General features: G+C 37.3%; 1 protein-coding gene across 6 annotated transcripts in view; it reads right to left on the bottom strand.

Annotated features, from left to right (window-relative positions):
- The window catches only part of Brcc3 (BRCA1/BRCA2-containing complex, subunit 3), a 39,075-nt gene that overhangs the window by 7,327 nt on the left and 19,071 nt on the right, over nucleotides 1-12,677 (bottom strand). For all 6 annotated transcript variants that reach the window (XM_030251295.1, NM_001358736.1, NM_001166459.1 and 3 more), the window contains exons 6-9: nucleotides 12,182-12,270; nucleotides 10,385-10,440; nucleotides 1,089-1,220; nucleotides 530-573 (exon numbers count right to left, since the gene is read on the bottom strand). In XM_030251295.1, coding sequence (XP_030107155.1) covers nucleotides 530-573; nucleotides 1,089-1,220; nucleotides 10,385-10,440; nucleotides 12,182-12,270 — 321 coding nt within the window. The remainder of the gene's footprint in view (nucleotides 1-529; nucleotides 574-1,088; nucleotides 1,221-10,384; nucleotides 10,441-12,181; nucleotides 12,271-12,677) is intronic.

Here is a 12,677-nt window from a genome sequence, read left to right as displayed (position 1 = left end):
ACTTGGTATATATACTATACTAAGTTTTTTCCCCTTCTCTATTTATTCACATGGAAAATTTCCTGCCTGATGTATTCCCTTCCTGTACCTGCCTATCTCTTTCAATTCTTATTACAATAGGTTGGAGGTTGAAATCAGTTCTTAAAGGCACATTACTAAAATTTCTGGACGTTATAGAGCTATAGAAATCTATGGAAACTTGGATTCCTTAAGAGATAGTGTGTAAGCATATAACAAGACACCACTGAGCTAATCTATAAAAAAGCCTTTCTAGTTTTCCCTCACCCAATAGCAGATCAGGTTCCCCTCTTCACCCCCACCCCTACCCCCATCCACTTTCCCTCTTTCTGTCTTATCATAAGGCCACATTTATAGTCTATAAGGGTCAATAGGTTTCCAAAGAAATGTAAGGAGCAAGATTAGTTACAGTTCTTAGAAAGGAAACTCCAAGATAAACTACAATTGTTTCTATAAAATGAGTATGGCAAAGATCACTTCATATACTGCAGAAAAGAAAAAAAAATCTTACCTGAGCCATTATGGATCTTGGTCACTGAGTCCAGATGTGTAAGGCTAAAGGGATAAGGTACTTTAGGTTAGCAATGAAACAAAAACAAAGGTGTACAATAAAATCATAACCTATATCAGACATTTGTCCATTGGATTAGATGAACATAATGATTTGAGTTCCCACCTTTTTCATTTTAAATTTACTTGGGCGGGGGGAGGGATATAATTTTATTCAAAAATTCAAAAGATGACTCAAAGGCATGACTATGAAATTCCTATTTCTCACTGAAGGTCTTGATACACTACGAATTTAATATACAAGGCCCAGTACTTGGCAATGGGAGTACTAGGATGTGATTTATTTTATTTTCACAACCAGAAAAGGAAGTGTTTTCTCTTGAAGAATTCAAATATCAGAGGCAAGATAGCAATGTTAAAGAGATCATTATAATATAGTGTGAGAAACATGATTTGAGGCTGTTGTGAAGCTCTCTCCCAGTCAGGTAGAAAGAGGACTCAGAAACTGATAAAGATAAAGGGGCTTCACTGAATTGACAAGAAATCGTAAAAGCTATTACCTGTGAATCCTTCTATATGCATCCTGTTCTTCCTGACACAGGATTTTTGGCAGCTCTACTGCAGATTCAAGGCATACTTTCCCAATAGTGATATGAGGTACAATATGGATTGGGATTTCAATTCTCTCATACCTGCAAGACAAACAGTTTAGCTCATATTTTATCCTTTAATTATAAGTTCTTTATACTTTAACTGAGACATTGGAATATAAAGTGCTTCAAAGATTAATTATTATTACAATTTATTATGTGACTCAATTTGTAAGTGGACAGAGTTCAAATTAGGCTTTTCTGGAGAGTAAATTAGAAGTCTATTTCTACATTCAATATTCTCTAGTCCCTTTGAAAATTTGAATCCATTCCTGAAAATTTAAGAGAAACCTTTGGGAACTCAATGTCAGTATGGTCAACTATACAGATGAAAGAAACAATTAACTAATACATTATTCAGTAAGCTGAATAAATTTATTACAATGAAGATTCTTCAGTGACTCCATCAGATTCATTCTGTAGATGGAATTATTCACAAAAGTTACTAGTACCGCTCAATTTTTATTCTGTTCTGTGGCTAAAACTAGGTAAGATATTACACATATTTCCATTTCATGCTAGAGTGAAAGACACAGACAGGCTTGTTTTAAGTCCAATCAAGGCACCTATATGCATTTCTCACTCATAATATTCTTAAACTTTACATAACAGTGAGTGGAGGATCCAGGCTGGGGGCCTTATACATTGTGAAAGTCATGGGTACACGGTAGTGGTAAAGCTTAATAAGATCTAGTTCTCTGCTTTTTAATCTTACCCACCAAAGTGTCTTTAGGTCCCATATTATGACATAGATGGAACATACATAACAGGGAATTACAACTATCCTTCACTTCTCCATATTCATGTAATCAGGGAACCATTCATGAAACAAAACACAATAGTGCCCTTTGCAGAAGACTTTTAGGAGTAAAACACAGTGATTATTATTAATGATGGGCCCAGAAACACAGAAGTCAGTCTTCTATTCTTAGTTAAGTTAACAAGGCTTCCAACTAAATTTTCTGACTTCGTAAGCAGAAATGGTATACCGCATTTGAACATATATTTCTGTACATTCATAGAAGAAACTGCTGAGTTTCTGTCAGTTGACCCCAACTCTAATCCTAGAAACAAGGTAAAATCCATAGCTATATAAAGCCTGTGACAGAGATTCTGCATCTGATAATAAACTAGTTGTTACAGCAGTCTTCCTATTGAAAACAATTAAAATTCACTGAAAGTAAAAACTGTCTGACAGAAATTACTGGAGAACTACCAAGACAATAAGTAATGGCAGGGCCAACAAATAAAGAGGAAAAATTTCTGAGATGAACTTCACAGTCAGAGCCAGCTCTCCCAGAAAGATATGATTCTAAATGAGGAAAATTATAGAAGTTTTCAAAAGTACTGAATTCAGGATGACAAAATTGTAACCAAGGACATGCAAGAGCAGAGAAGACTTGTAAACTGTTCTCAGACATATAATGGTAAACATACTAGGAACAAAATTTGAACTATGCTCATAGGGACTATAGCTTAACCTTAAATTATCCCAATTCCTAACTGAACACAAAGTAATCTGGTAGTTCTACTAGAGAGTATATAGAAAGCCACTAAAACCCTCTCACCTTAACAAAAATATTCCAGATAATAAGATATAAAGAAAAAATACCTATTAAGTTTAATACAAAAGTAATTTCAAATAAATTATGTTCTGGAAAGAAACAATGAGTAGATGATGAGTTGAGCCCAGTGACCACTCTTTTCACTGGAGGCAGAGAAAAGTACATGATAGGGCTTTACATATGACCTTAATGAACAGGGCTTATAATTGAAACACATAGAAGCCTTAAAGAATTAATTTAACTCCACCATCAAATTTAACCCACAAGCTTAAGGAGATTTAAGCTGAAAAGCAGAGAGACCATCAACGTTTCATGTTTCTTAAATCAAAACTTCATGCTATACATGAGAAATGTGATAACCACTGGACAGATATCACCTCATGCTCATATCTGAGAGAGAGAGAGAGAGAGAGAGAGAGAGAGAGAGAGAGAGAGAATCTGAAGTTCTTGACTAAGTTCTTGACATGTGATACATGAGTTTGACATGTGTACCATTCCACAGCACACCTCCACACATCATACACATGTACATGGAAAAAACACACAGATATACACGCATGTAATAACTATTTTTAAAGCTGGGTATGGTGGTACATGCCTTTAATCCTAGTACTTAGGAGGCAAAAACAGGTGGATCTTTGAGTACAAGGGCAGCTTCATCTACAGAGCAAGTTCCAGGACAGCCAAGATTGTGAAACCCCATACTGAAAAACCAAACCAACCAACCAACCAAACAAATAAATAGATTCTAAAAACTACTTTGGTACAGATTCAGGTAAAGAGTTGCAGAAAATTATCAAAAATCCAAGCACATTAAAATATAGTCTAGGGCTGGAGAGATGATTCAGAGGATAAAAGCACTTGGCATGAAACTCTGACAACTTAATTTAACCTATCGAACAGTAGAACAAGAGAACTGACTTTCAAAAGTTGTACTCTGATCTGATTGTCTATAACACACCATACACAAATACATATTTATAGCAATAAACAAAAAAAGAAATAAACAAACAACATAAGCAACAGAACATAAGGAAAAATCTACCAAGATGAACTCTCTCAATTCTGAACACCTTTGCTCCAAATGCAAGGGCACCCACATTCATAAAAGAAACTTTACTAAAGCTCAAAGCACACTTCACACCCCACAATATAATAGTGGGAGACTTCAACACCACACTCTCAGTAATGGACAGATCATCGAAGCAGAAACTAAACAGAGTCACAGTGAAAATAACAGAAGTTATGAACCAAATGGATCTAACAGATATTTATAGAACATTTCATCCTAAAGCAAAACAATACACCTTCTTTCCAGAGCCTTATGGTACCTTCTCCAAAATTGACCATATAATTGGTCACAAAACAGGCCTCAACAAATACAAGAAGACTGAAATAATCCCATGCATCCTATCAGATCACTAAGGACTAAGGCTGGTCTTCAATAACAACAAAAACAACAGAAAGCCTACATACAAATGGAAGCTGAACAGCGCTCTACTCAATGATAATTTGGTCAAAAAAGAAATAAAGAAATTAAAGGCTTTTTAGAATTTAATGAAAATGAAGACACATCATACCCAAACTTATGGGACACAATGAAAGCAGTGGTAAGAGGAAATCTCATAGCTCTAAGTGCCTACAAAAGAAACTGGAAAGAGCTTACACTAGCAGCCTGACAGCACACCTGAAAGCTCTAGAACAAAAAGAAGCAAATACTCCCAAGAGGAGTAGACGGCAGGAAATAATCAAACTCAGGGCTGAAATCAACCAAGTAGAAACAAAAAGAACTATATAAAGAATCAACCAAACCAGTAGCTGGTTCTTTGAGAAAACCAACAAGATAGAAAAACCCTTAACCAGACTATCCAAAGTACACAGAGACAATATCCAAATTAATAAAATAAGAAATGAAAAGGGAGACATAACAATGGAAACCGTGGAAATAAAAAAAAATCACACACACACACACAAAAAGCCGGGCATGGTGGCGCATGCCTTTAATCCCAGCACTCGGGAGGCAGAGGCAGGTGGATTTCTGAGTTCGAGGCCAGCCTGGTCTACAGAGTGAGTTCCAGGACAGCCAGAGCTACACAGAGAAACCCTGTCTCGAAAACAAAAACAAAAACAAAAAAACCCAAAAACAACAACAACAAAAAAAAAAAAAACAAAAAAAATATATCATCAGATCCTACTACAGAAGTTTATACTCAACTAAATTGGAAATTTTGGATGAAATGGGCAATTTTCTAGACACATACCAGATGCCAAAGTTAAAACAGAATCAAATAAACCATCTAAACAGACCCATAACCCCTAAAGAAATAGACATAGTTATTAATAGTCTCCCAACCTCCCCCCCCCAAAAAAAAGCCCAGGACCAAATGGGTTTAGTGGAGAATACCCTATTAAAAAAATGGGGTATAGAGCTAAACAAAGAATTTTCAACTAAGGAATATTGAAATGCTGAGAAGCACCTAAAAAAATGTTCAATATCCCTAGTCATTAGGGAAATGCAAATCAAAATGACCCTGAGATTCCACCTCACACCAGTCAGAATGGCTAAAATCAGAAACTCAGGTGATAGCAGATGCTGGCGAGGATGTGGAGAAAGAATAACACTCCTACATTGCTGGTGGGATTGCAAGCTGGTATAACCACCCTGGAAATCAGTCTGGCAGTTCCTCAGAAAATTGGACATAGTACTACCCAAGGACTCAGCTATACATCTCCTGGGCATATATCCAGAAGATGATTCAACATGTAAGAAGAACACATGCTCCACTATGTTCATAGCAGCCTTATTTATAATAGCCAGGACCTTCAACAGAGGAATGGATATAGAAAATGTGATACATTTATATAGTGGAGTACAACTTAGCTATTAAAAATAATGAATTCATGAAATCCTTAGGCAAATGGATAGAACTAGAAAATATCATCCTGAGTGAGGTAACCCAATCCCAAAAGAACACACATGGTATACATTCACTGATTAGTGGACATTAGCTCAAAAGCTCCAAATAACCAGGATACAATTCACAGACCACATGAAGCTCAAGGAGAAGGAAGACCAAAGTGTGGGTGCTTTGGTCCTTCCTATAAGGAGAAAAAAATAATCACAGGAGGAAATATGGAGATAAACTGTAGAGCACAGACTGAAGGAAAGGCCACCCAGAGACTGTCCCACCTAGGGAATCATCCCATATAGTTACCAAACCCAGACACTATTGTGGATGCCAAGAAGTGCATGCTTAAAGGAGCTTGATATGGTTGTCTCCTGAGAGGCCCTGTCAGAGCCTTACAAATACAGAGACGGATGTTTGCAGCCAACCATTGGACTTATGGAAGGGTCCCGAATGGAGGAGTTAGAAAAAGGATGGAAGGAGATGAAGGGGATTTGAACCCCACAGGAAGAACAACAATATCAGTCAACCAGTCCCTCAAGTGCTCCCAGGGACTAAGCCATCAACAAAGGAGTACACATGGCTCCAGCTGCATAAGTCACAGAGGATGGCCTTGTCATGAATCAATGGGAGGAAAGGTCCTTGGTCCTATGAAGGCTTGATAGATGCCCCAGTGTAGGGGAACTGAGGGCAGGGAGCTGGGAGTGGGTGGGTGGGTGGAAAAACCCTCACAGAAGCAGAGGGAGTTAGAATGGGATAGGGTGTTTGGGGGGGTCGTGGAAAGAGGATAACATTTGAAATGTAAATAAAGAAAATAATTCATTTAAAAAAGGACCTTTGGGGGCTGGTGAGATGGCTCAGTGGGTAAGAGCACCCGACTGCTCTTCCGAAGGTCCGAAGTTCAAATCCCAGCAACCACATGGTGGCTCACAACCATCTGTAACAAGATCTGACACCCTCTTCTGGTGTGTCTGAAGACAGCTACAGTGTACTTACATATAATAAATAAATAAATCTTAAAAAAAAAGAATTGTTTAAAAAAGGACCTTTGTAATTACATAAGTATTGCATTGATAATTACATTGTAATTACATAAGTATTGCATTGACAGTAGACAACCTTGGGGAGTACTGTCATTTAACAATACCAAGTCTTTCAGTATATTATTGTATTGGTTAGTTTGGGTCATCTTGACAACAACTAGAGTAACCTGAGAAGAGGGACCCTTAATCAAAAAAATTGCCTTTATCAGATTGGCCTGTCGGAATATCAGTGGAGGCAATTTCTTGACTAATGGTTGATAAGGGAGTGCCAATGTTGATTGTGCCACCCCTGGGCAGGTGGTCTTGGGTGCTATTAAAAAACAGGCTCAGCAAGCCAGTAAGCCAAACTCCTCCATGGCTTCTGTGTGTGTGTGTATGTTTTCTTTTATTTCTTGTAGTACTTTTTAGTAATAATGGATGAAATTTCTCCATCCCTTAGTTAAATTTTCTCTTACATATTTTATTAAATGTTATGCTATTTTCAATAAAATTGTTTTCCCAGTTTCCTTTTGTGCACTGCTGATATAAAAACCAACTAATTTTGTGTTTTGAACATGAACCAAGAACCTTTGCTTGTCCAACTCTGATGTTGAACCTGTTGCTTTGGCTAGAACCAATTCAATGTTGAATAACAGTGGCAAATATTTATCTTATTGTTTCTGTTTTTATGTGGCACACTTTTGTTAACAATGAGTATAACATCTAATTTACAGTTTTAATAAATGCTAATAAATGTTATAGAAGTCCCCTTTTATTTCTAGTTCTCTAAAGAGAAAGGGAAGAACTATAACAAATATAGGGGGAGAAGGAATTTGACATGGGTCCTAATAAAGAGGAGAATCCTATGAGAAAACAAACTAGTGGATCTGTGTCTACTAGAACTTCAAGTCCATAAGACAGAAATGTATAGCCGGGTGTAGTTGCCCATGCCTTTAATCCCAGCACTTGGGAGGCAGAGGCAGGCAGATTTCTGAGTTCGAGGCCAGCCTGGTCTACAGAGTGAGTTCCAGGACAGCCAGGGCTACACAGAGAAACCCTGTCTCGAAAAACCAAAAAAAAAAAAAAAAAAAAAGACAGGAATGTATGACTTCAAGCCCATAAGACAGGAGTGTATAAAACATTTCGGGGCTGCAGAGCTGGCTCAGTGGTTAAGAGCACTGACTGCTCTTCCAAAGGATCTGAGTTCAATTCCCAGCAACCACGTGGTGACTCACAGCCATCTGTAATGAGATCTGGTGCCCTCTTCTGGTGTGTCTGAGACAGCTTCAGTATACTCATACAATAAATCTTTAAATTGTTTATTTAAAAAAAAAGAATAAAACATTTCACACAAGTAGGATTCAGACAAAAATGTCTTAAATGCATACCATTCTTAGGAAGTTACAGAGGGTCTCTTCCAGCAAGATGACAATGAATCAAGACTCTAGACTATAATGGATACAACTCAGGAGAATAAGTGAAGAAACTAGTGGGGGCCCCTCCCCTAGCCCTCTCACCCCTCATCTGAAAATCAGCTGAACATCAGGCCTAAGGGCGATATCATATCAGCATTGGATTGTTTTATGGAGTAATACTTAAAATGTGGAGATTTCAAGTGTTTTCATATTATTTCTAAGAGTTCAGATCTCAAGGAGGTGATACAATCTATTCAAAACCTCCTGCAAAAGCAAAACAACAACAACAAAAAAAGCTATATAAGAAAAAAAGCAGAATCACATTACACTAGGTCACATTAGCTAGTTAAAGGGAACAGAACTTACCTAATCGTAATGGTGAAATTTATTTTCTGTTAAAATTAACCAATACACAAAACACATACAACGAAATTATGGTTACAATCTTGAGCATGGATGTTTGTAACTATGAAAATTTAATAATCAAAAAGAGCCAAATCAATATTGTCTAATATAAATTGTTAATACAATAAAAGGGCCAACTTTAGCTAGGTGTGGTAGCCCACATTTTTGAAGACCAACACAAGGGAGCACAGGCAGGAGGATCATAACCTCAGACTGGAGTATATAATAAGACCCTGTCTCAAAGCAGAAAAATAAAAAGAATTACACTTCATTAAAAATTAGAAAAGTCCCCTGGAGCTTGTGTCTCTAGCTGCATATGTATCAGAAGATGGCCTAGTCGGCCATCAGTGGAAAGAGAGGCCCCTTGGTCTTGCAAACTTTATATGCCTCAGTACAGGGGAATGCCAGGGCCACGAAGTGGGTGTGGGTAGGAAGGGGAGTGGGGAGGGGAGGGTCTGGGGGACTTTTGGGATAGCATTTGAAATGTAAATGAAGAAAATACCTAATTAAAAAATTTTAAAAAAGAATACTAAAAAAAAAGAAAAGAAAAAAATTAGAAAAGTAACAAAACAAACAATAATAACCACATTGTGGAGAATTGAAGTAGGATGGTATTAGTGACCATCAACTTTGTGACAACAAGATAAAATAACAACAATAACAATAGAGTTTGGGTTGTTTGGTTCGTTTGTTTAAGACAGGATCTCACTATATAGCCTTAGTTGGCCTGGAATTTATATAGATTCACCTGCCCCTGCCTCATTTTGTACTAGGATTTAAGGCACGTACTGCTATACCCAGGAATAGATTACCATGTTTTAATGAGCAAATTAATCTATACAAACATTTAGATGAAATATTGTAATTCTGAAAAGACTTTCATGGCAGGAAGGCAAGAGTTACATCTCCATGGTAAATGTTTACCTAGTATTAATGAGGCCCTGGGTTCCATCCTTAGCAACAGTAAAAAAAAAAAAAAAAAAAGTTTATGTAGCAACAAAGAAGTATCTATAAAAATCTCTAAATTTCTTATCATTTGGTCTTTGTTTTAGAACATACCAGTGAAACAGAAACTAGCAGTGTAACACAATTTGGAAAATATGGTCCAAGACTATGGTGATATAGCTAAATAAAGACACTCGAGCTTCCTAGACTTTTACAATACCCAAAGTGATAAAGACATAAATTTTATTAGAGCTGTTAAGAAATAGAGTACTATTAGTGTCTTACTAATGAGAAAAATTAAATGAAACAGTGTTGTGGGAAATAATAAAAAGAACAGCAGGTTCCCGTTCTACCCCGAGCACCAGTGGGCCACATGGGTATTCTTATCTCAGCAGTCTTCTGGCCCAGGGCTCCCAAGATGTCTCCACCTGACTCGCTAAGTTCCCTTGGCGGGTTGCTGCCATGCTAGCCCCATGCAATAACGGCCCACCTCATGGTTAGCTGTCACAATTCCCAGTAACCCGGTAAAATCAAGAATCTAGAAGCTTATAATTAACCAGTTAAATTTATATATCAATAAATTCTCAATTCACAAGATGTCCACACAATAATTTCAGGGCCAATTGATAATGGTACAAGCTGCCCACCTGGATTAGGCAAGTTACCCCAATTATTCTATCCCTATATGATATTATAGGGATAGACCTGTGACTATTTAAAGCCACGCTGAATCTGAATCATCCTGTTCATTCTTCATTTTGCTTCCTCCCCCTTCTCCCGTGTCACTCCCTGTCTCTGCAACTCTTAGCTCTGCCTCCCTTTCCCCTGTCCATTCACAGGCTTCCTACTGCATTAATATTTAAATTAATTGGACAGGGAAAATCCTGCCACCGTCAATTCTATGACTAGGCATTGGTCCATCAATAATAACATCTCTGTCATACTTACTCTGAGCTTTTTTGGGCTTGTATGGATTGGAAGCAAGTATAGAGTACCCGGCCAGTCTATTAAAAAAAAGTAGAAAGGAAATGTTATACACAAAAGGATTAATTTTGTTATTAATTTTTCCTGAGATATAATATCTGTACATCTTTACAAAGTATATTATAGAATTCAATCCACAATTATATAGTATACAATGTATAATAATTGACTCAGTATGACAAGCATTTATCTTCAACCATTCAATCACTTTTGTATTGGACATTTTATAGCAATTTAGTACACTCTAACCTAAAACTCAAAGGCTTTTATGGATGTGTAGAAGCATAGTTTTGCCAGCTGCAGATGGTTTTGGCGATTGTGTGACATTTGGAATTCTGGGAATTTTTCAGAGGGCATATAAATGCTAGAGCCCTGATGGGTGTGGATGGTGGGGGTTGGTTGCAGTAGTTGTGCTCAAAAAAGAAATAACGACAAAGAAATTAGATTCAGAAATCTCTCTCCACACCTCCCCACCCCATCTTTCTTTCTCTCCTACACAATGATAGGAGGTAAAACTGGGGGGTGGGGAAAAGAAAAAGAATAAAAAAGAAGTATTCACAAAGTATCACAAAGACCAGCTACAAGCAAAGAAGATACAAGAAGATATAAGATTTGGGATCTCTTTCTCTTCCCCCTCTACCCTTCTTTTGCTCCTATCTAGTGATAGGGGATGGAACCAGGGGAGGCTTGAAAGTTAAGGATAAAATAGGAAATATGATGTCAAATGCTGTAGAGAAAACAGCAGGCTACAAAGGAATGGCCAGGAAAAATTTATTGCAGCTGCTACCACTGGGAAATCCCTGGGTTTGCTCCCAGAGGGGATTTTCTGTTATTTTCTTTTTCTTCTTCTATATATTTTGTCTTAAAAAAGTTTGAAAGACTGGCAACAAGTCACAACCAAACATCTGCTTAGGAGACAGAATTATTAACAAATACTAGACCCAGGAAAGTGATTAACTTCATTCACTATTTATGATGAAACTAAACAAATTAAATGGTGACAAAACCAAAGCATTTCAAAAAATTTTAAAGTTCCAGATATTTAATTCTAGTGTTTTTGGAAGAGAATGAATTTATGGAACATAGTCATTATGTTCACATATCTTCTCCATACCATGCTCAAAACTCTATCCATTATAGGTCAAATTACCTGGATTACTGCCAATATCTTCCTAACTGGTTTCTCTGATGCTATTAATTTCACCCTTCCCACTCTGATCCTGTCCAGTCCATTGGAGTGATTCTACTAGGACATAAAATCACCCTCTAATGGCATCCCAACTCAGAGACAAAGTAAAAGTCTTACAAAAACTAGTTTTTTGGGCCTCTTTAAGGATAACCAAACCAGAATACTTCTAAGAGAGCAAAAACCTGATGAAATAATGTATTGCAATATAACTATAAAAATTAAGACTGAGGCAAGTGGGAATTCATTGTCATGGTCTTTCTCTCCCTACTACAGCCACACCAATTTCCTCAATGTTCCCTGAAAATGCCACTCACTTTAGGGTGCTTGCACTGGCTATTTCTTCTGCTAGGGATGATCCTCCCCTCCAAGAAATGATTCCTTACCTTCCTCCAGTCTTAGCTCAATAACCCTTCTCATTGAAAACTCCCCTGAAAAATCCTACAAAAATTGTAAAGATTTTTCTCTATTCTGTGTTTACTTTATATACACACAAACACACACACACACACACACACACACACACACACACACACACACACGTCTGTATATGCATACAGTTAAACATACACAACCTTTGTGTTTTTGTCTTCTATGAAACAGGAAAAAATAAGTCCTACAAAGCCTTGATCCATCATTTGGTACATGGCTTGTGTACGAACATCTGAAATATAAATAAAAGCATTCTGTTAAGTGGGCTGGGCTTAGTGGCACGCACCTTTAATCCCAGCACTCTGGAGGCAGAAGCAGGCAGATCTTTCAGTTCCAGGCCAGCTCTGTCTACAAAGTGTGTTCCAAGGACAACCAGGGCTACACAGAGAAACCCTGTCTTAGAGGGGGGTTAGGGAGGAATCTTATTTAACAGAGTTTATCCAGAGATAACAGTAATGTCTATCAATTATCCTATCAACATTCATATTCCATAGGAAAATAGGGATATACTGTAATAATATGAATGTTAGAGCATATTTTGCCAAGTTAAAGAAATATTATGAAAAGTTTGCTATTAAGAAGTAACTCCAAGCTGCTTAGCCCAAGAGTGTCCCTACTCTGAAATGAAACATAGAAAAA

Source organism: Mus musculus, chromosome X (genome assembly GCF_000001635.26).
Source record: "Mus musculus strain C57BL/6J chromosome X, GRCm38.p6 C57BL/6J".
Lineage (NCBI taxonomy): Eukaryota > Metazoa > Chordata > Mammalia > Rodentia > Muridae > Mus > Mus musculus.
The sequence above is the reverse complement of the archived record's forward strand: the minus strand, read 5'-3'. Positions and strand labels throughout refer to the sequence as shown.